This window comes from Accipiter gentilis, chromosome W (genome assembly GCF_929443795.1).
Source record: "Accipiter gentilis chromosome W, bAccGen1.1, whole genome shotgun sequence".
Classification (NCBI taxonomy): domain Eukaryota; kingdom Metazoa; phylum Chordata; class Aves; order Accipitriformes; family Accipitridae; genus Astur; species Astur gentilis.
In genome coordinates, this window is record NC_064918.1 from 28,819,303 (window position 1) to 28,846,135 (window position 26,833).

Sequence of the window (26,833 nt, forward strand, 5' to 3'; positions counted from 1 at the left end):
TACCTGTTGGGCCTTTGCCTGAGAATAAGCCTGCTGCGCCATCTACTGCGCCTTTGCCGGAACGGGTTAAACCCTCGTCTGGGTCCTTCCGGAAGTGGCACGAGGTGCCAGCACAGGGCAATTCCAATACTTCTGACGAGGAGAAGGGGGATGGTGCAATACAGAGGCCATCGAAACCTGCGCCACAGATTCGGACAGAGGAGGGACCGAACGCTTTGCAGAAAGTACAGGGTCTGTTGCGGAGGCTTGAGGGGGCCATACAGAATGCGGAGCGTATGGAGCCGCTAATGCCCCCCACACAGGGGTCGGGGATGGCCAGGAAGGGGGCACCCAAGAGGGCACAGACTGGCGACTGGTGGCCAAGAATGTTGCCTTTCAGGGGTTCAGTTTCAGCTGGTCGTTCTCCCTATTCAGGCAGCGGCACGGGGAGGGTATGAGTGGACACCTTTTGATGTAAAGACCATTCAGGAACTCGCGAGTACTGTGCAGGCGCATGGAGTGAATTCCGTGCAGGCGCTCACTTTGTTTGAATGTCTGCTTTCAACGCCTGTTGCGCCCTTTGATGTGATGCAGCTGATGAGAGGGGTACCGTCCCCATCATTGCTGTTGTTGTTGTTGGAGGAATGGCGAGCTCAGTGCCTTAAGATCATGACCGATGCTCAGGCTCCTGGTCACCACTTAGTGGGAGTGACCATAGAACAACTCATGGGGGAGGGGCAGTTTGCGACACCTCAGGCGCAGGCACAGGGCATGCGCGGACGTGACTTTGCGGCAGTTGCGACTACCGCCTTGGCCGCATTTAAGTGTGTCGCGGCTATGGACAGAGCAGATCCCCCTTGGGTAAAGATTTGCCAGGGGATTGCCGAGAGGTTTACTGCCTTTTTAGATCAGCTTCAGCTTGCTATACAGACTGCAAATCTTCCAGAGATGGTTAAGGAAGCGATTGTGGTTGAGTGTGCTAAGGCTCAAGCTAACCTCGTAGTGTTTGAGTGTTTTTTCTTACAGATTGCTGTCATCCTATCCTGGCTTGTGACGCCTTGGGTATCCGCTACAAATTTCTGGCAGTGGATGCAGGGCCAGTTGGGGAGCCCGATGTGCGTCCGGATGATGTCCCTCTCAGAGTCCATCAATGCGTGCGTTTATGGGATCCGGCTGTCAGGGACGGAGTTGCAGAGTTGCTTACAGCCGGGAATCTGGATGCCCCAGACAATAAGCCTTGGCTTTCCATTTACCACCTGTGTGGATTACGTTTGCGTGTGTTTGAGATGTAGTGTTTGGGCTTAGATATGGAAATGTGCTTGTGCTTACAGTACTTTACACAGTTAGTTCTTTGGGTGAAGCTGTTCATAACAGTGGAAACTAGTTGGTCATAGGGAGGGGGAGATGTAGGGTTCAGCGCCCGGAAGATCTCGCGATGTTATGGAAAGACGGAGGGTTAGTCGCAGCCCTATGACGTATCTGTAACCCCGCCTACCCTTGTTAATATAAAAGGAATCAACTGCGCAATAAAAGGCGGAAGTTGGCGCTCACACTGTGTGTGTTATCTGTCTCTTCCCCTGGTCCGGGCCAACCAGTGATCTGATCATGGCACCTTGATATGTAGCGAACGCTACACTTCTCATACAAAACTCAAAAACATAGCACTGTACTGTGGGAGCAGCTTGGAACACCTGGCATTTGTTTTCAAGAGTGACCGTTAGAATTTGTTGTGCTGCATGTTTGCCAAGCCTTTGAAGAACTAGTTTCACAACGTCAGGTTGGAGGATGGCCTTGTGTAGGCCTGGGAAGATGTGGCTGAAGACAGTCACGAGTATGTCTATGGAATGTGTTTATCTTTAACTGTTCTGAGGACTGGCAAACACCCCAGCTGGGCCAGATATGCCCTCCTGTGTTAGTAGTATTGGCTGTATGCCATTAGTTCTTTCTAGATCTTTGTTGAAACATATATAAGTTGCATTCTTTTAGTGAAATAAAGGGAACCTTGCACAGAGAGCTTGAGCGCTTGATTCAGTCGCAGCAGATGGTGAGCCCGACGTGATAAGAAGACGACGACGACGTGATAAAGAGAAGCCGGCACAATTAAGAGAAGAAAACGACATGATTGAGAAAAGAAGAAAAGAGGTGATTCCCCTTCACTGCGGAGACCACGCAACCTAACGGGGAGAGTTCTGAAAAAGTGGCCACAACTCCGAGAAAATAGGTAACAGCAACCCCTGTGGAACGGGTGAGTTGCAAGATTGCGGTAGCATGGGGCAATCAGTTTCTCCAAAGCATAAGCTCTACTTAAATGCTTTGCAGCACATTTTACAGGCTTCTAGGTATAAAGTAACAGAGGGACAAATTGCTTCGCTTTTAATATGGGTAAAGGATAATTGTAACTGGTTTCCCACAGAGGGAACTTTTAATAGCAAGGTTCGGGAAAGAGTCGGGGAGCATTTACAAACGCGAAAAACTTTGGCCTATGGTGTATCAGAAAATTTAATTATGACATGGAGATTTATTTATGCTGCGCTGGTGCATTTACAGCTGGCAGTGAAAATCATACCAATACAGCCTGATACTGCTTTTGAGGAGACAGTTTTGTAAGCAGGCCGCTAACGAGCAGGATTCTGATTCTGATAATTCTTTTGTATCAGGCAGGGTGGACTCTGAAAAAGAGCCGGATTTATATCCCTCATTACCTCCACCACCGCCTGCGCTAACACCGTTAATGCATACATCCCGCCAGCAGGCAGACAGGCAGGCAGTGGGTGGGCAGCACGGGCTCCCCAGGGTCACCAACCCTCACCACCGCATACAGGTCCCTGCTGCCTCGCCGCTGCTTTTGCACCCCCTTCGCCGCCACTGCCTCCCACGGCCTCTGGGTCCGCCGCGGCCGCCGCCGTCCCCCACCCCAATCGCCTGGTACTCCCTCTCCAGGGTTTGCAGAACTTAAAACAGAACCTGGCTTTGCTGCACTGCCTGTATCTCCTTCTCCTACTAATCCCTCTAACTCTCTGCTTCTGTCTAATGCTGTGGATCCTGCTTTACAGCAGTGTGCAGAAAAAACTATAGTGCCTTCAGCTCCACCTCTAACAGACTTTGATACTAAACGTGACAATTCACTTAATGATCTGGGAAAAAATACACATAGCTTGATGCAACGCTGTCAAGAAAAAGCTCTACAGCAAGGTGATACCATGTTCACTTTTCCTGTTATATACAAACCCCATAATCCACCACAGCATGAGGGTTTACCTTATGAAATGATAAAAGAATTATGGAAATCAATTCGTGAAAATGGGTTACACAATTCATTTACAATGGGACTAGTGGAAACAATTGGAGGCACTTATACTATGACTCCTTGGGACTGGAAATTGCTTATGAAAATGGTGTTGACTTCTGCACAGTATTCTGTATGACAATTAGAATACAATGATTTGTCAGTGGAACAAATTATGGACAACTTGTCATCAGGGATACTTATAGATCAAAACATGTTACAAGGAACAGGCCCTTACATTACACCTCAGGCACAAGCAGCTTTGCCAAAGCAAGTCTTCGATCAAGCCACTCATATTACGATCATGGCTTTACAATGTGTACCCGAAACTTGGCAAAGTACCACTTCATTTGCCTCTATACGACAGCGCTCTCAGGAACTGTATGTATCTTTTATTGATCGCCTTCAAGCCCCGATAACACGGCAGGTAGAAAATCAGGAAGCTGCAAAAGCATTATTATTTCAATTGGCTTATGAGAATGCAAATACGGACTGTCAGGCTGCACTGAAATCAGTTAGAGGAAGAGCTACTGACATTGGGCAGTATATTAAGATACATCAAAATACAGGGACAGAAACTCATAGAGCTAACTCATAGAGCTAACATGTTAGCTGCTGCACTGTCACAGCAACTAAATGTTAATCAAGTTGCTGTGAAATGCTTTGACTGTGGAAAATTGGGACATATGGCTAAGCACTGTCCTAAACGACAGAAATCCAAACGTGATAAACCTGTAAATCACTTCTGCCCTCATTGTAGTAAAGGATATCATTGGGTAAATCAACACAAATCGAAATCTGACAAAGAAGGTAATCTCTTCCAGGGAAACTACAGGAGGGGTGCAAGACCCGGTGCACCACAAACCAACAGGGTCTGGAATTCAATGGAGGCACCACTAACCAATTGGACTGCTACACAAACAGGCAGCACGCAAGAACCATCTATGACCTCCAGCCCGCAACTACAGGGAGTGCCAGGCTGGATTTGGCAACAGCAGCCGACCTCTCAATGAAAGAACACAGGATTTATATTGTGGGGACTGCAATATTCAGACCTTTGCCTGATGGCATGTTAGGATTAATAATTGGACAATCTAGTGCTACGACACAGGGAATAATTATATACCCTGGAGTTATTGATTCAGATTAGCAAGGGGAAATTAAAATCATGCTAGCTTCAATGCAAATTCCATGTACAATTCCAGCAAACACAAAAATAGCTCAATTAATATTGCTTCCTTGTTGGGTAACTCAAAACATGCAAAATAATCGAGGCAACGGTAGCTTTGATAGCACCAGGAGTCCTTTTGTGTTATGGTCACAGGAAATAACACAGCAACAGCCAATTTAAAAATTGCAAATTGAGGGCAGATGGTTTTCGGGATTGCTAGATACCAGAGCAGACGTTTCTATAATATCAAAAAAGGACTGGCCAACTTCATGGCCATTACAAATAGCTCTTTCTACAATTGTTGGTATAGGAGGCACTCGACAGCCCATGCGAAGTGCCAAACTTTTGTCAGTAAAGGGGCCTGAGAAGCATGAAGCATGGATTCAGCCTTATGTACTTGACTCATCTGTACATTTGTGGGGCAGATAATTATTGAAACAATGGCACATTACCCTAACCACAGTCAATTCAAATTTATCCTAAGGGTCACTGATGTAAAACCCCTGCTCAAACTTGCATGGCTAACCTCTGCACCTGTTTGGGTCGATCAGTGGCCATTAAAAGGGGACAAATTGATACAAGCACATAAATTAACTCAAGAGCAGTTGCAGCAAGGACACATTGTCACTTCAACTAGTCCATGGAATACACCGATTTTTGTTATTCCAAAAAAGTCAGGAAAATTGAGATTATTACAGGATTTACAAGCGATAAATGCAGTGTTACAACCTATGGGAATTACTCAGCCGGGAACGCCAAATCCTGCAATGATCCCTAAAGAGTGGGAATTACAAGTCATTGATTTAAAAGACTGCTTCTTTACTATTCCTTTACATCCTGATGATTGTGCACATTTTGCCTTTTCAGTGCCTAGTGTAAATAATGCCGAGCCTATGCAGCGTTATCAGTGGACAGTGCTACCTCAGGGCATGATGAATAGTCCTACTATATGTCAGATAGTAGTTACTGCGGCTATTCAACCGAGCCGAGACGCATTTCTAAATGCTATAATATATCATTATATGGATGATATTTTAATTGCAACAGAAACAACACAGTATTTGGAAAGTGTTCTGCAACATCTTGTAAATTCTTTGCACACCTTTGGACTTCAAATTGCTACAGAAAAAATTCAAAAGATGCCGCCCTGGAAATATTTAAGGTGGATTCTTACAGAACGAACCGTACAGCCTCAATCATTAAAGTTGCAGACAGATATACGAACTCTGAACGATGCTCAAAAATTACTAGGAACAATAAACTGGGTATGACCCATGTTAGGTATAACCACAGAGGAATTAAGTAATCTCTTTAACATTCTGAGAGGTGATCCTGATTTAACATCACCACGGATCTTAACTCCAGCTTCCAAGGAAAAGTTAAATTTAGCTTCACAAAAGATATCTACATTACAAGCCTATAGAAGGGACTTAACTTTACCTGTTGATGTGTATGTCATACAAGGTCCAAAACAACCTTTTGCTATTATAGGGCAACATGATAAAGTCACTCAGGAAATTTTATATTTGGAATAGGCATTTCTCACACTTTAAAGAAAACTATTACACAGCCTTTACAAATGATTGTGACTGTTGTACAAAAAGCACGGTCATGCACTCAGTGTCTCATTGGTTTTGATCCCACTACCTTGTATCTTCCTTTTTCAAAACAAGATTTTGATTACCTTTTTGTTCAATCACAGTCACTGCAAATTGCATTGGCTGATTTCATGAACAAAATTTCTTTCTCACTGCCTAAATGTAAGTTACTGCAAAACCTTCACACATTAAACATCAAACCACAGATGATAGTATCAGATACTCCTATTGTTAATGCTCATACAGTTTTTGTAGATGGCTCTGGAAAAACTAGATGAGGTGTAGTTGCCTGGCTAGATAATGGACTATGGCACACATCTGTTGTTCTGTTACAAGGTTCCACACAGCGTGTGGAATTACAGGCTGTTTTACACACTTCGGCTTTATTTCCATCAGAATCACTCAATATTGTTTCCGATTCAGAATATGTTGTACGTGTTGTATGGCAATTACCAGGATCTTCCTTAAAGAACATAAATGATGAAGACTTATTCAACAAATTTTTGCAAACTCTTTTAAATAAGAGAGCTTATCCTTTGTTTATTTGTCACATTAGGTCACACACCGTGCTGCCAGGACCTTTGACTAAAGGCAACGCCATGGCTGACTTTTACTGTTGGCACAGTGCAATTCCACTCTGCTGTGGCCTCTCATTCTTTTTTTCACCAAAACGCAGCAGCATTGCAAAAGATGTTTAATTTGACAAAAGCACAGGCTAAAGATATAATTCGTTCTTGTCCAGATTGTCAGAGTTGCTTCTGATGCAGTGAGCATTGGAGTTAACCCATGTGGTTTACACTCTAATGCCATTTGGCAAAGTGATGTTACACATGTATCTGCCTTTGGCTCCTTGAAATTTGTGCATGTTTCTATTGGTACCTTTTCCTCTTATATTTGTGCTACTGCTCATTCTGGAGAAAGGGCATGTGATGTTCAATGACATTGGTCATGATGCTTTGCAATTATGGGGGTTCCTCAAACCATTAAAACTGACAATGGTCCAGGGTACGTAGCCAAATCTACTCAATTATTTTTACAATAGTGGCAGGTATCCCATGTGACAGGAATTCCACATTCACCTACTGGACAAGCAATAATTGAGCATGCGCATCATGCTTTAAAGTCCATGTTGCATAAACAAAAAAGGGGGAATATGCCACCACAAAAACAGCTAGATAATGCTATGTTTAGTTTGATTTTTTTTAAATCGTTCACCAGACTTAATGGCCAGCACAGCGATAGATCGGCATTTTAAAACTCCTGATTCTATTTCACACAGACCTGAAGTACCGTATAAGGATCCTTTTAGCGGACCTGGTTGGAATGGACCTGTGGAACTAATCACGTGGGGGCGAGGGTATGCTTGTGTTCTTCTTCCCACAGGAACCAAGTGGATTCCAGCTAAACACGTGAAGCCATATCATGAGCTGGCAAAACCACTCGGACAACCCAATCCCGCAGATGAAGACTCTGAATTTGAAAGAGGAGAAACGAATGAGGAGGAAGTGGTGCATCGAGAATGAAAAAGCTGTCACATAGGGACATTTGAAGAGAATGCAGCAACAAGCTAGCATGTTGATGCAACGTGTATCCTACTCCAAAGAATATCTTTTTTAGCATACCTGGCAATAGTGGCCAGCAACAGTATTGTAAGAATTCTCATCTTTTTTTCTTTGCAGGGTCACTGTGGCTCAGGCGCAGCATTTTTATTGGGCCCGCTGAAGGTGTTGAGCCTAAGCCACAGTGACTATATAAAAAACCATTTCTTGTATAAGTTTGAACCTGACACAGAATCACAAAGATTCAGTGATGATATGTACTTCACATCCTTATGTTTTTGTAGCAGCTCAATTTCTACATGTCGCTTTACATAACCATGCTTTTGAAACTAATCTGAATTAACCTTGGTATTTTAGCTGTTTTACTCATAAGAATATATCTGAACTCAGTCTTACAGTAATCATGCCAATGTGACGCCATGCTGAATTGTGGATCCCTGTAAATATGACCAAATTGTGGGAAAGGAAATCAGGATTAAGTCAATTATCAAGGCTTTTAAAGTGGACAATTAGTCACCCAAAACGATTTATAGGATGGCTCATTGCCTTTATAATATCAGCTATCATTATTGCAGCTACTGCCACCGTTGCTACCACGGTGCTTGCGAAATCCGTTCAGACTGCTCACACAGTAGCTAATGTATTAAAAAAATGTTATGGCTGAAACAAATACAGTGGTACAAATTGATCAACAATACCAGCATGATTGGACGCTTTAAAAGCAGTGGTAATTTGGCTTGGAGTGTATTGGGTTTGTGTGGCAAGGTTTTGGTAGCGGGGGGTTACAGGGGTGGCTTCTGTGGGGGCTGCTGGAGGTTTTCCCCTGTGTCTGACAGAGCCAACGCCAGCTGGCTCTAAGATGGACCTGCCGCCAGCCAAAGCCAAGCTGATCAACAATAGTAGTAGTGCCTCTGTGTAAATAAAAATAATAAAAAAAACAAACCACACCACAGCTGGAGAGGGGGAAGAGAAATGCAGTTGCAGAACACACAGAAAGGGCAGCTGAAGAGTGAGAACGTGTAAGAGAAATAACCCTGCGGTCACCAAAGAAGGAGGGGGAAGAAATGCTCCAGGTGCTGGAGCAGAGATTCCCCTGCAGCCCATGGTGAGACAGGTTGTTCCCCTGCGGTCCATGGAGGTCCACAGTGGAGCAGGTATCCGCCTGCAGCCCGTGGAGGACCCCACACTGGAGCAGGTGGGTACCCGAAGGAGGCTGTGACGCCGTGGGAAGCCCACGCTGGAGCAGGATCCTGGCAGGACCTGCAGATCTGTGGAGAGAGGTCCATGGAGGGGATTTTCTGGCAGGACCTATGACCCTGTGGGGAACCCACGCTGGAGCAGCATGCTCCTGAAGGACTGCACGCCGCAGAAAGGACCCATGCTGAAGATCTTCGTGGAGGACTGTCTCCTGTGGGAGAGATCCCATGCTGGAACAGGGGAAGAGTGTGATGAGTGCTGCCACTGAGGAGGATGAAGTGACAGAGATAACGTGTGATGAACTGACCGCAAACCTCATTTCCCATTCCCCTGTCCAGCTGTGGAGGAGAGAGTGATAGAATAGCTATGGTGGCTGCCTGGTGTCCAGCCAGGATCAACCCATCACATAGAGATAGACAGAGTGCATTACAAAATAGAATGAAATCACATTGCAATTGGGAATTTCAAAAACAAGGGCTCTGTATAACTCCTTTACAACAGAATGAAAGTGTATGTGATTGGAATTAGGTGAAGGCACATTTGCAAGGTGCATTTACTACTAATATTGCAGGAGAGATCTAAGACCTTGCACAGATATTACAAGACCAAATGGGAAATACACAAAATTAGCAGAATAAGGTATCTTTCAAAGAATTGTCTAATAGTGTTAAATGCTTAAATCCAAAAACATGGTTTGAAGGTTTAAATCTGTGTAACTGAATTTGTATTGCTATTGGAGGGTTATTAATCATTTGTGTGTTTTCAGCAATCAGAATCATCTGAGGAGCAGTACGAGGATTGCGTCGGTTCGAAGCTGGAGTCCTCGCTGCCTTCCTCGTAAATCTGATGTTCCTAAACAAAAAAGGGGGAAATGTGGGAGCAGCTCGGAACACCTGGCATTTGTTTTCAAGAGTGACCATTAGAATCTGTTGTGCTGCATGTTTGCCAAGCCTTTGAAGAACTAGTTTCACAACGTCAGGTTGGAGGATGGCCTTGTGTAGGCCTGGGAAGATGTGGCTGAAGACAGTCACGAGTATGTCTATGGAATGTGTTTATCTTTAACTGTTCTGAGGACTGGCAAACACCCCAGCTGGGCCAGATATGCCCTCCTGTGTTAGTAGTATTGGCTGTATGCCATTAGTTCTTTCTAGATCTTTGTTGAAACATATATAAGTTGCATTCTTTTAGTGAAATAAAGGGAACCTTGCACAGAGAGCTTGAGCGCTTGATTCAGTCACCGCACTGTACCAGCTACTAGGAAGACAATTCTATCTCAGCTGAAACCAGGACAGTGGAATACCAGCAAATTTGTTTAGTAGAGATGGTGAAGCTATTTGCAACAGGTTTTTATTAAAGTAGCCTTAAAGTTATTAAATGACCTGTGCATTTAAGGTAAATTTAATTATTTTAAATTACAATTTCCCCACTATTTAAATTTATTTTACCTTTGAGCATGGAAAAAAACCCCAATCTTTAAAAACCTCAAAATACTTGTTTTGTATTGGTTGCATTATTAGTCACATTTTAAGGGAATTTTTTAACATCTCTAGCTATTTAGACTAACAACTAATCACAGCTAGGGATCCTCTCTGATTCAAGTACCATTCTGATATCTTTCACAAAACAGCACATTAAAGTATTTAAACGCCTAAAATATTGAAAACTTACAACTCGGCTAAGAATGACAATGAAATTCCTCATGGAATTACATTTTTACATGTTCAGATTCCTTAGGTTTATCTAGCTTTTCTAAACTGAATGAATAATCTACTTTAATTTTTGGTTTATAGCGTTTCTTCTTTTGGCATAAAATGCTGCATTTGAAATAAAATGAGAAAATAATTGCTATGTCACTTCTCATACATGGTATGTATGCCATAGAACTACGTAGGAAAAGCATTTTCCTTAAATCTGCATTACAATATCTATACAAAAGCATGGAAAGGAAGAATTAGCCATCATAAGCGGGGGGGGGGAATGGAATTTTTAGTGGTCTGATCTGACAAAATTCATTATCTTATAACTTGGTTTCCATTAAGATATTTACACACCTCAATTATTTTATGCATCGATTACTAATACTCTGTCAGGCTTAATTTCTTTTTGTAATTCTTAACATATCTGAATTTAAGGGAAAAAAATGTTTTGCTGTTGTTTAAGTAGGACACTACATATGTTATGCATCATTTTAAACTGTAAGGGTACATTAATCTGACTTGGCTTCTGAATTGTAATCCAATCAGATTCACTCCTTGGCAGTTATTTTAGTCTATTTAATAATGACATTATGTGGGATGATGGGGGGGGGGGGGGGGGGTAGTAGGGTGGTATTTTAGTTAAACAGTTAAAGCTGCTGAACGACTTTTCAGGATTAATCCTGCTTATCAAAAAAATCCTTCCTGAAATTGGAATCTGGTTAATCAACACCTGACCTCACACAATGGTCTTTTTCTTGCTCAGCTTCAAAGATCTTTCAACACCAACACACCAAAAAAGTTCATAATGGAATAGACTCATGAAAACTGCTATCCAGATCAAAGTTAAATTCCAACACTCATCAGAAAACATTCACATCAAACCCACAAGACTGCTTTGGATCCCAGTAACAGTTTATAAAAAGCCATTAACTAGATGAATTGTTACTGTAATTATTACCAGAAAATAAATTACCATCTGTGGTGACTTCTATTGAAACAAAAACTTTGGAGGAGAATGGGGACAGGACCTTACTCCACAGTAATATTTTATGTCAAAGTAAGGTACTCTGAAAGACTAAGTCATCATATGAACAAGATCAAGAGTTGCAGAGACACTGCTCTATCTTCAACCGGTTTTAAAAATCCAAAGCATTTTGGAAATAAACTTAGAAGACCATCCTTAAAGCTAATGACAAAGGCAGTACTCAAGCAGGGTTCTCAATCCAGCTCATACACCTTCAGACTAAAAGTTCATCTCGAGGATTCTGATCCTTGAGTGTGATAGTCTCACACCAGGCCGTGATCAATCCACTGAGATAACACCCCAGTAAGATCAAAGACTAGAGATCCCACATTAGGATTGGGTGAAGAATCAGTCACTAAAACTCAGTCCAAGATCAGGATCACAAGGACTTTGTATAGCTGCAACAGGATAAATAACTATGGCTATATGGGCCAGTAGAAAGCAACCAGGAACATCATGCATTTGTCTCAATATATGTTCCTGTTAGCCTAGGTCCTGCCAAGAGCCCAGCAATACTCCTAAAGGACAGGGGAAAAAGAAGCCAAACTCAAAACTTTACTGAAATTGTATGCAAACTAACCATGTCCTCCATCTCTTGTCTAACAAGGATAAAAGGTAGATCTGAGAAAGGACGTGTGTGTTTTGGCATTACAGATGGACAGTTTGATTCTTAACTAGAATAGATCCTCTCATCAATAGTTCTGTTTTCACCACACAGAGCAACATTAGATATGTCATCATATCTTATCTAAAAAGCAGTAAGCTTTGACACCATTTCTGTTCTTGCAATTTTCATATAAAATATCCACCAACATGAAGGCCATATTAGGCTAACTAGAATGCCACATTAATTCTGACACCATATAAAGACAGCTTCCTTTTTTGCTCTCTGAGGTGTGAAGACCTCATTCAAGGAAAGGATACAGGCATAAACATAGTAGGAATAGTCTACAGACATTACAAAGTCTCAATTTAGTTTATCTTTAGAGTTCAACAGAGAAACATTACCAGAAGGCAACACAGTAGAGTCTACTGATGCAAGTAGACAGCATCATCTCAGTGTATGCTGACACAACCTTGCATCAAGAAAATATTATGGCAAGATTATGATAGAGTCATCACACCCAATACTCCCTGACAAGTTGAATTTCTGAAGATGGGAGAGTATTCTTGATGAATGACAACAGCCATCATCTTTTGATCATTTAGCCTATACCAGATCCACCTCTTATTCACAAAGCTCAGGATGCTGTGTGAGATAAAGCAAGGTATAATTCCAGGTTAAAAATAATAAATCCCAGGGAATTGACAGAACTGTCCTACTGCAGTGGGGTTTTGTGGCAAGGTTTTGGTAGCAGGTGGGTTACGGGGGTGGCTTCTCTGAGAAGACACCAGAAGCTGCCCCCATGTAGGACAGAGCCAGTTCCAGCTGGCTCCAAGATGGACCTGCCGCTGACCAAAGCTGAGCCCATCAGCAATGGTGGTAGTGTCTCTGTGATAACATGTTTACGAAGGGGTAGAAACTGCTGCACAACAGCAGCCAGGAGAGAGGAGTGAGAACATGCGAGAGAAACAACTCTGCAGACACAGAGGTCAGTGAAGAAGGAGGGGGAGGAGGTGCTCCAGGTGCTGGAGAAGAGATTCCCCTGCAGCCTGTGGTGAAGACCACGGTGAGGCAGGCTGTCCCCCTGCAGTCCAGGGAGGTCCACAGTGGAGCAGATATCCACCTGCAGCCTGTGGAGGACCCCACACTGGAGCAGGTGGATGACCGAAGGAGGCTGTGACCCCGTGGAGACCCTGCGCTGGAGCAGGCTCCTGGCAGGACCTGTGGACCCATGGAGAGGAGCCCATGCTGGAGCAGTCTGCTCCTGAAGGACTGCACGCCATGGAAGGGACCCACGCTGGAGCAGTTTGTGAAGAACAGCAGCCCGTGGGAAGGATCCATGTTGGAGAAGTTCATGGAGGACTGTCTCCCATGGGAGGGACCCCATGCTGGAGCAGGGGAGGAGTGTGATGAATCCTGCCCCTGAGGAGGATGGAATGGCAGATACAACATGTGATGAACTGATTGTAATTCCCATTCCCCATCTCCCTGTGCTACTGGGGGGAGGAGGTAGAGAATCCAGGAGTGAAGCTGTGCCTGGGAAGAAGGGAGGGGTGGGGGGAAGGTGTTTTAAAATTTGGTTTTATTTCTCATTACCCTACTCTGGTTTGATTGGCAATAAATTAAGTTAATTTTCCCCAAGTCAAGTCTGTTTTGCCCATGATGGCAATTGGTTGAGTGATCTCTTCTTGTCCTTATCTCGATCAATAAGCCTTTTGTTATATTTTCTCTCCCCTGTCCAGCTGAGGGGGGAAGTGATAGAGCAGCTTTGGTGGGTACCTGGCATCTAGCCAGGGTCAACCCACTACAACAGCTTAACAAGGCCCACAGAAGTTTAAAAACAGAAAAAACACCACATACATGTGTAGGAGTACCACAACAGACCTAAATCCAGCAAGTTATAAGCATTCAGACACAAGAGCCTGACAAAGCTAACACTGGAGAAAAAAAAGTTACGCTTTTTGCAACTGAAAAGTAATACCTCTGGTGCTAAACCAAAGCAAATCCCTAACCTACGCATAAGATACCTTGGAGGCAGGCCTCAGTGAAACAGCCAGCTTTGCAAGCAAAGTTAGTTATTTGTTTGCAAATAAAAGTTTGCTTGCAAAGTTATTTGGCCCGAGTCTTATGTCTGCAGGCAACTTGGCATAACTTCCATTGCAGTAAAATAAGAGTATTTAACACACATTTTAATCAATCATTACAGAATTGCCACATTCAGGAGCTGCCACCTAAAAGGTTCTTTAAGCACAGTTTTCTCAGCAGCTGTTTCAACAGTGGCAAAAACTGAATCAAATGTTAGTCACACCTGCTATCAAATCAAGCTCGCTCTCATACACTAGCTATCAAATCACTTTAAGTTCCATTGAATAAGCTGCCAGTGATGTTGGAAGCTTATTTCCATGGCTCCTTCTGATAGGACAGTATGGCCATAAAGTATTCATTATCTACACTAGCATCTTGCTCAAAAATTTAATATCCTTGCCGATTCAGGTCTTGGAAGTGCTCTCTCTCAAACTTGAGGTATCCCCCCCCAAGGCCTTAAGATTATCAGGACATTTCCTATATAAAACACACAAAAACATTTGGATATGCTCCAGCCTTCAAATATGAAAATATATTTTCCTCCTCCTCTCTCTTTCCTTCCTCCTGAAGATGACAGCACAACCAAAACACTAGTTCAAGCATTATATAAATGTTCTTGCTGATGCTTTGAATGTTACAGGGTGACATGCAAGTAAAATCTAACTCAAAGCAAAAAAAAAAAAAGCAAGCATTCAAAAACTCAGAGGTGAAGCACTAGAAGGCAGAAAAAGCACTGGTAGCAGGACACTAAGGAAAAAAACCAAACTCCCCAAAATCAAACACATTAAGTACAAATGTAAAAAAGAGGGAAGATGTGCCAAAACAAATATTGAAATAAGTCTGTCTCACTGGCAAAGACCTCACAAATCAGTAGCTGTAGTACACTGGAAAGTCTTTCACACACCCTGATCATTACTAAGGAACTGCCTGAATTTACCAACTGGAAGAGGCTACACAGTATGCCATAAACAGTTTGTACTAGTGTCCATAAAAATAAGCCAACAGTAAGTAACTACATTTTATTAGAATTAAGACTTCAGAATGAAGATTCTGACAGACATAATCTTTGGACAACTCTAGTATGTGATCTTCAAAATATTTAATGGGTTGATTACTAGAAGATCACAATCACAACTGGATTTAGCAGCCCATTTTATGTGTATAGTCATGATTCATCACCATGAAGTACAAAGTTATTCCATAATTTCACTATTGTGACTAGTATGATGCTCCCACATTTCTGGGAAGATTTCATAGGACATTTAGAATGGAATCTATTCTAAGACTGAAACTACAAGCACCAACATGTTATCAGATCTTTTTCCACAAAGACTCCTGAAAGGATAAGAAGAGTTCTACATTACTATGGAGATCAGCCAACTAGCAAACTGACTGTAGAAATCAGCTTCCTATTTCTTCCAAGCTAAATAAAATATATTTTTAAAAAAGAAAAAAATAGAATAAAACAGTCAATATCTCAAGAACTTACCTTCAGACTTCAACTTCGTAAGAACAAAAATCAGGTAGTTGTTGAAATCTGGATACTGATTCAGTTGTTCTAGTTTCTGAAGAGAGAAACTGTTAAGGAAATTTGAATCTTCACACACAGCATTTATAGCTTTCTGGATACTATGATTATTGAGTTATGTACTACTGCATCATTTCAAACAGCTGTGACTATAAGCTCACAACATACAGAGTATGAACAATCTGAAAACAGTTTCTATAATTTTCATACTGAAGCAGTAGCTTTTAGTTATGTCAAAATCTGAAAAAAGAATCCAGGAGACAGACACAGAAATTAATAGATCCTTAAAGATATTTTTAAAACAAAACAAAAAAACACCACCACCCCCCAAAAAAAACCAAACCCCAAACCAACCCAACCCCCCCACACCTTCCTCCATACAGTTTTAGACTTCAATATTTACATGTAGAAGCCAGCCATGTTGAATCCAGAGACACAATCCCATAATACATCCTTTTTTCTCCACAATAAATAAAAGCATTTCAGCATTAAAATACAACACCTATTAAAATCATAATAAGTTACTCACTTTAATATTAGTCCTATACTTTTTTATGATGCTAACTAGCCACAGCCTGAGCTTTCAACAGTGAGAATCTGTTTAATTGTAAATGCCCAGATATTGGGCACATATGAACCAAGAAGTTCATGCTTATCCATAGTCTCAAACAAAAAAAAAAAGAAAATTCTTTCTGTACACAAATTGATTTTCTAGAGTGACACCTTTCTGAATAAGTATCTTACTAACAATACCAGCCTCTTCACTATGTCCCTGGGGAAACTGCAGGAAGAATGATTATGTTTCTGAACATCTAGAAAGTATGTAGTTTTTCTAAAATTTGTCATTACTTCTGCCTCAAATTTCTAAGTATTCTGCCACTGCTTGGCTAGAACAGCAATCTGGCATTCTCCTTGTATACTGTGCTCACACCCTGGTATTAAATTAGTATTACGCTCAACAATATTTTAAGTCATAAAGATGACACTACATGCTTAAGTTACTAAACCTACTAGATATCATCAGTATGGCAAACAATCAAGACATTTAACAAAAATAATTTTTAGAAGTAGTAAGATTATTTGCTTCATAAGCATTTACTTTACTGTCTGTATAGCTAAATCTCTGAATATTCAAAGTCACTAAACCTTAGCCAAATGTATCTGTGTTAGGACATTGATGGCCCTTCCAATGACGAACAGCCAGTGTCTCAATCACAAACTTAAGAAACTCATTTTTAGATATTTAGGCTGCTTGCATCAAGTAGTAACTTTGCTAGAGAAACCTGCCCTCTTTCCACTTAATAAGAGAATAAAATGTACTTATCACAGCCACAAGCTGTGAAACACACAGGAGATGAAATGTAAACAGAAGAATGGTCACAGCAAGTGAAAAATAACACAGAACATTCTACATGGCCCCTAGAAATGAAGAAACACACATCCAAAGATTGTTGTCAAAGGTGCCATGCCAAAAAGCTCTTTCAGGAACAGCCAAGAAGTAAGGTAGCACATTTTGAAATTTTTTTCTTCTTCTCCAAGCTTCAGAAACATAATCACCAAAACAGTCAGTCGAACATTACTAACAACTGTGAATTCCAATGGCTCAAATAAGACGCAGCAGCAAGCAGAAAGAACTGAAAGAACAGTATTAAATAGAAAATTAATTAGAACACACCCAATAGGTCTAAGAATCAAGGAATAGCTTATAGGCCATATTTTCTTATCAATTTCTTCACCCACTTTAACTTTTTCTTTTTTACTCCAAGAAACATCTATATCTTCATTTGAAAAATGTTTGAAAGCCTTACCAATTCATAACTTTTGTTTGTTAACAAAGGGTTTCAGCTAACCTGTGCTCCTCACTTTATTACACTCGAGTTCTAAACACCTAAATATGCCAAAACTGTGTCATAAAGAGCATGAGAGAATCAACACACTGATAGTTTTATTTAAAAAGTTATGGACTGGAAGTACTTTAAATTTGAAACAATTAATCACCATCCTACTTGGACATGCTACTAAGTAGCATTCCACAACACAACAGCCATCACAAATTTTTGTGGAAACAGTCTCAAAGGACACCTTTTTTATTAAATTATAGGACATGGCCTGTCGAGTTGTATTAGAACATTTTCCCAAACTGATAATACAATGGTAAAAACGTGCCACTTATATAACCTTTACAGGTCAACATACGAGGACCTCCTTGAAAGCACAGGTATTTCAGCACAGCAGGGAGTTACCACTACCATTTAAGAAGAATTTCAAACATCAGTTAACAGCGCTTTCGTTCAGTAAATTTCTACTCATCTTCAAGACAGACAGCAACACCTATATTGCCCATCCTACACATACACCACTGTTTTTCAAAAAACAAACCAATGTCATTAAGTTATTTGAAGCAGAGCTTTAAAATATAATTTTACATAAAAGCTACACTATAAATACTGTTACTATAAACACTTGTATTTGAAATACTAAAGAGCAGTACCTGTTTAAGTTTGGGGCATTATCAGAACACTTAGCCACTTCTGTATAGTATTTTTCAAAGGAAGCAATAGCATCATAAGAATATGAAACATAGCTGCAGGAACAAGATGAAAACTACCTTCACCTTTCAGATAAGAACAGAAGCCTTCCAAAGCTTGACCACATCTGTTAGGAAAGCCTAGAATTCAAGAAAATTTTACTCCAAGCTAAACTCCTAAAATAACATATATATATATAAAATAAATTTTTTTGTTCTTACCTACATAAATGAATTCTGTTGCTTTCTGTGAAGACCTTCAAGCAAATGCCTTAAAAAGGGATCAAGATGATAAACTCATAAACTTCATAGGAGGATATCCTTTCAGGACTTCTAAATATTTTAAAGCACTTATATAGTTAGCTCAAGGAGTAGGAGACAATAGAGGAGTTTTCTTTTTCAAGACTTATACTTCTATTAATCTTAATGTAAAATTTTCCTCTCTCAATCTTTGTTCCTTAAAACCTTGCTATTTCATCACTTCCACGATCAAGAGAGATTTGGGGGGGACACACAACACGACACCCAAACAACAAACCAACAATCCACAACAAACACCAACACAAAACGCACTGCAAAGCTGCACAAGAAGCCACATACGGTAGATTTCCCCTCTGTCGTGAAATGTAAACAGTGTAACGAGCAGCATTTTAGGCTCAGAATTCTAGGCAAGCAGAAACATCCTCACAACGTAGCAAAATACACCGTCAGAGCCAGCAGGCCAACGAGAGCATGCAGGCAGCGGCTCCACCAGGGACACTCCTCCCACCAGCTACAGCTTTTGCCTTGAATCCCAGCACCGAATTAGTTTAGGAAGCCCCTGCTCACCCCTGTATTACCGCAGGGGCGACGGGTACCTCGCCCCCCCCCCCCCCAGCCCTCTCAGCGAGATCCACTGCGGCTGAGTGCTAGGCGCTGGCACTGACCCAGCGTGGGGTAACCTGGGAAAGCAGCAGATACCGAAGCAGCCACACCAGAGCCAAAGCTTTAAAAAGAAAAAAACGAACCTTGGCTCCAGGCTCGCAACAGGTGCCCGGGCTCCCAGCGGGGGAAGGCGGCCCCGCGGGCCACAGGCCTCCTCGGCGGTTCAAAAGCCGCGCCACGGCCACCCGCTCCGGCGGAGGCTCGGCCCACAGCGCTCGCTGTGGCGGTTCCCCGGGCAGGCCCAGCCGCGGCCGCTGCCGCAGCGCCGGCCTGCGGCCGCAGTGCCCCCACCCAGCACCCCCCCGGCCGCCGCGGCCCCGCTCTGCCTGCCCCACCCGCACGCGCGACGTAGGCCTCGACCAAGGATACTTGTTGCACGGCTCTCTGCGTGGTGGTGTCCGGGGACTGGGACTCCTTGAGCAGCTGCAGGATCTGCTGAAGCCCCTGTTCGTCGGGCTTCCACTCATACTCCATCTTGGCTTGCTGAAAAACACCAAACAAGCGGCCGCAGTTAGCGGCGCAACAGGCCCCAGGCCGGGGGGGCGTGGGGGAAGGAAGCAAAGTAGCTGCACGGCGCCGAGCCCAAGCACCACAGACAGACAGCACTGACCTGCTTCTGCCACTGCACACTGCACCAAGCAGACTGAGTCACAGCGAATTTGCAATCTGGCCCTAAGAGCCGCCTCACGTCTTCCTGGGTCCTAGCGCCGGGCACGCCTCCGCCCCCCCGAGCCGCCTCGGGCCCGCCGGCCCGCCGTCAGCCTTTCCCCAGTGCGTCCCACACCGTCAGGAACCTGGGGGCGACAAAACAAGAGCCCCTCAATCCCGGGCGGCGGAAAACGGGGCGCCTCCTCCACAGCCCCCCCCCCCGAAAACAGAGAGAAAGCTCCAGCAGCCCCAACAGGCGAGGGGCGAAGCGGAGTTCCAGCCCAGCCTCCTCGGGACGGCTGCGCAGCGCCTGGCAGCAAGCTAGGAGGCTGTCGCCCACGGAAAAGCAGGGATGCGAACGCAGATCCAGGAGTTGGGAATGTGGTACCTGCTTTGCCGTCTGCTTTACTTGTACGTGATTTGTTTTAATGCTGGATAGATTTCATAAGTTCTCAATTTCACATGTAAAGAGGAATAGGACCAACTACACAAGAAGGGGGGAAAGAAACTCAAAAGAAACTACTTTGAATACCTAGTGTATCTTATCCTTAGCCTCAAAATGTATCAGAGGAAATCTCAGCTCAAAATTAGCAAATTTTGTGTATATAGAATAGATCAGTTGGAAGGGACCTACAACGATTTTGGGAAAAATATCTTCACCAAAAGGGTTGTCAAGCACTGGAACACGCTGCCCAGGGAAGTGGTTGTGTCACCATCCCTGGAGGTATTTAAAAGATGTGTAGATGTGGCACTTAGGGACAAGGTTTAGTGGGGGATTTGACAGTGTTAGATTTACGGTTGGACTAGATGATCTTAAGGGTCTTTTCCAACTTAAATGATTCTATGAAAGTTGCTCAGCATGGATAAGACCAACACTAAGTATAAGTATGTCTTCACAATTTCAAAATTGAACTTCAAAGTCTGAGGAAAGCAGAGTTCAGTCCCACACTTACTTATGACTAAATTAGCATAATCTCAAAGGACATCTGTATAATAATCAGATTTTCCTAATATACACTTACCTAAAGTGTAGACAGGACAGCTAAGCTTCACTCAAGTAAAAAAAAAAAAAAAAAAAAAAAAAAAAAAGATACAAATGCTTGCCTTCATTCAGGTCTTCCTAGATGCAAGGCTGCAGTAATTCCATCAATACAATACTGTGACAACAGTGTTATGAATTTTATTATTTTAAATTAACATAATCTTCTGAAGGACCCAAGGATTAAATTGCAATGAAAACATTATACAGTATAAGACCACTTTGTTGAATTTCCTCTGAACTTGAGATATCTCTTGTAATCTCCACAGAAGATGCCACAAGGGATGTTCCAGAGCTCAAAAGCATATACTATAGCATCTTTTCTAGAATTTCTTCTGACAGATGTAATGTTTTATCACAGATATCAAATTCTTCTATACTGGGTAACTTCTGAAATTAACACCTCACCTCCTTATTTATCACTTTATCACCAAATCTCTCAATTCTAACACTTCATTATGATTTCTGCTATTACCTTTGATAAAACAAGAGCATCAAGAAAACTGGATGAAAAAATATAAATTAATTCTTACTGCTGCCAAATTGATAAATGTTATTTTTCTATTATTGTTTTCCCTACATGTAGATATATTTGGTTCTAATGTAAAAATCTAAGTATCATCTGTTACTTCTGAAAATAGCAACTCAAATTACTAATAACTCACAGGCCAACTTTTAAAATTTCTGCCATAGTATAAACTCAACTTGTAAGACCTCAGATAATTTAGGATAGTTATTTGTTTTCAAGGGTGTACTCTTTCTCCAAAGCTTCAAGAAATGTGTGGTAAAGAAAGTTTTAAATCATCCTTATGTCCAATTAAATCTACATTACTTCTGAATTTAGAAACATCCTGAAATATGCTTATCTAAAGCAAGACCTACAAGAAGATCCTCAAAAGGCAGCCTCTGCTATCTTATTTTGTTTATTTTTTAAAAACAAGAAGAGTTTCACCCCAGCGGAGCTGAGGTTATCAAAGCCTCACTATGCTCCATTAGCCCCATTACCTAGCATAAAAGAAACAAAACAATAGCAGTAATCTCAATGTCTGCTTGTATTGGGTTCCTGCGGCAAGGTTTTGGTAGCAGGAGGGGATCCAGGAGGGGCTTCTGTGAGAAGCTGCTAGAAGCTTCCCCTATGTCCGATAGACCCAGCACCAGCCGGCTCCAAGATGGACCTACCACTGGCCAAGGCCAACCCAATCAGCAATAGTGGTAGTACCTCTGATAACATATTTAAGGGAAAAAAAGTTGTGTCAGGCACAGAAACTGCAGCCAGAGAGAGGAGTGAGAACATGCGAGAGAAACAACTCTGCAGACACCAAGGTCAGTGAAGAAGGAGGGGGAGGAGATGCTCCAGGTGCCGGAGAAGAGATTCCCCTGCAGCCCATGGTGAAGACCATGGTGAGGCAAGCTGTCCCCCTGCAGCCCATGGAGGTCCACAGTGCAGCAGATATCCACCTGCAGCCCGTGGAGGACCCCACACCAGAGCAGGTGGATGCCTGAAGGAGGCTGTGACCCCGTAGGAAGCCCGTGCTGGAGCAGGCTCCTGGCAGGACCTGCAGACCCGTGGAGAGAGGAGCCCACGTTGGAGCAGGTTTTCTGGCAGGACTTGTGACCCCGTGGGGGACCCACGCTGGACCAGTCTGCTCCTGAAGGACTGCACCCCGTGGGAGGGACCCATGCTGGAGCAGTTTGCGAAGAACTGCAGCCCGTGGGAAGGACCCACATTGGATAAGTTCATGGAGGACTGTCTCCCACAGGAGGGACCCCACGCTGGAGCAGGGGAAGAGTATGAGGAGTCCTGCCCCTGAAGAAGATGAAGTGGCAGAGACAATGTGTGATGAACTGATCGCAACCCCCATTTCCCATCCCCCTGTGCCACTGGTGGGGAGGAGGTGAATATTCGGGAGTGAAGCTGTGCCTGGGAAGAAGGGAGGGGTGGGGGGAAAGTGTTTTAAGATTTTGTTTTATTTCTCATTACCCTACTCTGGTTGATTGGTAATAAATTAAGTTAATTCTCCCTAAGTCGAGTCTGTTTTGCCCATGATGGTAATTGGTTGAGTGATCTCTCCCTGTCCTTATCTCGATCAATAAGCCTTTTGTTATATTTTCTCTCCCCTGTCCAGCTGAAGAGGGGGAGTGATAGAGCAGCTTTGGTGGGCACCTGGCCACCAGCCAGGATCAACCCACCACACTGCTGATTCTCAGTCTCATGTGCAGATATAAAAGTCCATATTCTAAAAAGGGAAAATATTAAAGCATGCAGCTTCATATATTATATTACTTTTTTTCTTATCTAAAAAGAAACCTATCTCATCTTTCAAACACATTGTACAACTATTAATGAAAGAGAGACTGAACTCTGTGGTGGTTACATGCAAGATTCACCTCTGCCTCATAAAATTCCCTTATCAGTATCATCTTTTCCAATGCACATTTCAAAGGATTACAAATGTAAGTAGCAAACAAAGCACACCTTGAAATGTACACTCCAAATGAAGGAAGCTGTGAAAATACTGCCAATTGTGCTTTATTTCATTTTTGTTTTCTATTTTGATTCTGTGTGATCACTGAGAAATTAAGAGAATCACTAGAATGTACAGTGCCTAACCTAAAATATGCTTCCTTGCTAAACTGAAAGATATATTATCGTCATAAATTGTAAAATATATTAGAAGTACTCATTGGCTCAGAGAACAACTGTAATAGTGTATTCTCCAGACACAAAACATTGTGTGAAATTACAGTGCATTACACAGTTTTTAGTCAAGAAATAGAGAAAGACTATAGAAAGTCTTCTACAGAGAGGAGGATTTTGGAAAGGAAGCTGTCTGAAGATGTTTGTTAATGTGACAAAATGACCGACTGGATTTTTGCATATCAAAGGTTAAAAGTTTTTAAGGTAAGCAGATATCTGAAGATGTGATACACAAACACATACTTGCACTAGTGTATACATTTCTGTGTTAGAGAAACATGAAACAACCATAGATTTTTATTTTTTTAATCAAATAATTTCCTCTGTTTTTCTACTTTAATTCCTTTACCATGGGGCTCCAAAAGCATCTCCACTTCAGACTCCAGTGTTTTCAACCTAGTGCTGACTAGTTTCGTAATTACATGATTCTAGCATTCTTGTTAATGCAATTGGTTACCATTTGTTCAAAAGGTCCATTCAAACCTGATCTTGTTTGTTTTTAACTACTTATGGACCTGATTCAACAACTGAAGCTTTCACCTCTTATGCCAACTCCACTTCACTGCACTCCATTAGGTGTAATGTAGGTGAGTCCCTCCTGATTTCCAAACACATAGCTCAGGGCTTGACTGCACAAGAAAGTTATACCAATTTAGCTTAAACTTGCCTATACATCAATTTGCAAAATCCAGTGTGAAACAATTTATTTAAATTTAAGGCTGGCTTATGATTTGTTTGGGTTTTGTTTGGTTTTGGGGTTTTGTCCGGTTGGTTGTTTTTTGGTTGGTTGGTTGGTTGCTTTTTAAGGAATGGACTCAAGCTCAACTATGTAAAACAGACTGAAATACAGGCATCTATTTGGACTTTTGCATTGATTTAGCTTATTTGGTTTTAAAAGCAGACCTGTGCTTTTTATTCTCCAACGAGAATTAGACTCTTGTCTCTCCACACTTGTCTGCTACTGACTTTCTTTGTTTCTCTATAAGAGAGGTGGCCAAACTGTAGTGCACATACCACTCATGCTTTTGTGATATGCTCAATGCTGAACTGAGCTCCTGGCTCTCACTGCTCTTACACAGGCAGCAGAATAACTGCCTACTAGGTCCTGTAAAGCCTCTGTAAACACAGTTAGGAACTACTGCAGCCACCACCTGCATCCAACAATAATGAAAAGCTCTACTGCCCCCAGGCAGACCTGCACTTCTGGTTCAGGATATAGGAAGAGGACCAAGACATGGAGAAGTAGAAAGACCAGGATTAGGGTGATGGTATGTGCGCAGGGGAAGCTGAGGTTCCACTTTGTGCTTGCTGGAAGTGAAGATTCATGATTTAGATGCGTGCAGGGGAAAGGATGTGGCTGAAGTACAAAATTAAACTTCTGCGGGTACATGAATGGATGGGGAAGGTGAGTGTGAGCATTGGACTGCAATCCTAGCTTGGAAGACAGGAACATGCAGTAGGAAAGCCAGGAGGAGAAGAGCCATAGATGAGGCTCTGGTTTTCTGTGGTTAGAAAAACATGTGACCCTGGATGCCAGAAGTTATCAGTGATGATCATATACCCACTAACTAGGTTTGGAAGCCCCTGCTCTGTGCTACCTCACCATCTTTTCCACAAGTATTTCCTTTTTGGGTTCTAGTAGAGTAACAATTTTCTTGCATCTTTGTACCTACTCACCTACTATCTATTTTCTATTCTCTGCCAAAAAACATTTTGTCTTGCCTTTTCCTCTGCTTTTATATTTAGCATTGATCAATTACTTAAATCAATGCTCTTAATGGCAGGTTCTTCATAAGCAGCACATTTGGAATGTTTAAGGGATTTCACAATGGCTTGTAGAAAATGCTATATGAAATTAAATTATTTAATAGGGGAATAATTTAACAGAAACTTTATATTCTATACTCAAGGCTTAAAAAACATAAGTTTTCTTTACACATTAATTTTGTTTGACTTTAGGCCTTATCTCAGATTTTACTCATTTAAAAACCCCCACATATATACACAAACTCAAAATTTCAAAAGCATTCAGTATACAGGAAATTATCAGTGATTTTTTTTTTTTAATTGTTTAAATTACACTCTGGAGTCTGGTTTGGAAAGGAAAACCTTCTGGAGGCTAAAAGTGATGTTTGTAAGTTTATTTCTATATCATTAAAAGATGCCACAATCCATGGCATCCATATGTACATGCATAAACAGATTATTATGGATACTGATTTATCATGTATATGATAGATCACATATATAAACCCAACAACACTGGGCCTATACAAGTATATATCTACCATTGAAATATTTTAAAAAGAAAATTTCGGTATGAATTGCAGCCCTGACCTTGGGCCCCAATAGCTTCTGCATATTAGAAATAAATTTTTTTCAACTATCATATAGATATGAAATGTATCAAAAGATATAGAAAACCTATCCAACCTATCCAAATCAATACTATTAAACAGTTTAAAGAAGTGGAATAGGTGATCAAAACATACTACTGTTAAATGTATTTAAATGTTCATAGAATCTGGAACTGAATTAACTGGTAAAATTAATTTCTGTGATCAAAACTAATCAAAGTTGGAACATAATTAAGACATGAAAATAATGGAAAAAGAAGTCCTAGCCTTTTCAAAAACAAAGCAAATAAAAATCCTCCCCCTGTTGCATATCACTGGCACAACTCCATTGACATAATGCATTGATCAGTGCATAAGTTTCACAAACCTGTAATCCAAATTTTTACAATGGTGACAACACTGAGTCTACAAAAGGAGTTCTCTTCTCCATCAATGAAACATTTAAAAAATAAACTGTACAGATTCTGAATATCAGCTTTGATGAAGGAGAATTATACTTGGCCTTATGCCACCCTCCTTTGTAGCTACAGCATCTTTGTGTGCCCAAAGCAGGAGTAGGAAGGAAACTTGATTGAATTAAACTCTACTCCAGCTCTGCCAGTCCGCTGGACAGCTCTGTGCATACCTATCACCTGATTATCCCTGTGGTTGCTCCAATTTACACCATGAACCTAAAATTAAGCACATATATCTGTTCTCTTGAATATCTGCATACAAGCACTCCTAAACTGGAATCTAAATAAATATACTAGAAAAATGTATGTCAGATAAGCCAATAAAAGCCTACATTCATAAATCCATCATTAATGTTGTTTTTACCTTCCTGCCACAAGGCATGCTTAGCTCAATTTAGCAGCTGTGCTTACATCTATATCCATTTTGGAAGTCACTGAAGTCTGTATCACTGCCTAT

At 41.8% G+C, this 26,833-nt stretch overlaps 2 protein-coding genes across 10 annotated transcripts in view; one reads left to right on the forward strand and one right to left on the reverse strand.

Annotated features, from left to right (window-relative positions):
* The window catches only part of LOC126035441 (transportin-1-like), a 135,232-nt gene that overhangs the window by 106,872 nt on the left and 1,527 nt on the right, over positions 1–26,833 (reverse strand). For 5 of the 9 annotated variants that reach the window (XR_007504934.1, XM_049794005.1, XM_049793998.1 and 2 more), the window contains exons 2-3: positions 19,549–19,662; positions 15,690–15,765 (exon numbers count right to left, since the gene is read on the reverse strand). Coding sequence is in view for 8 of the 9 variants with exons in the window: in XM_049794005.1 (XP_049649962.1) it covers positions 15,690–15,765; positions 19,549–19,662 (190 nt within the window). In the remaining variant the exon portion in view is untranslated. Of the gene's footprint in view, positions 1–15,689; positions 15,779–16,131; positions 17,335–19,548; positions 19,663–19,789; positions 22,502–26,833 lie in introns of those variants that run through there. The other 4 variants (XM_049794001.1, XM_049793999.1, XM_049794000.1 and 1 more) reach the window with 3 other exon arrangements.
* The window catches only part of LOC126035477 (uncharacterized), a 96,438-nt gene that overhangs the window by 43,040 nt on the left and 26,565 nt on the right, over positions 1–26,833 (forward strand). The window lies entirely within an intron of this gene.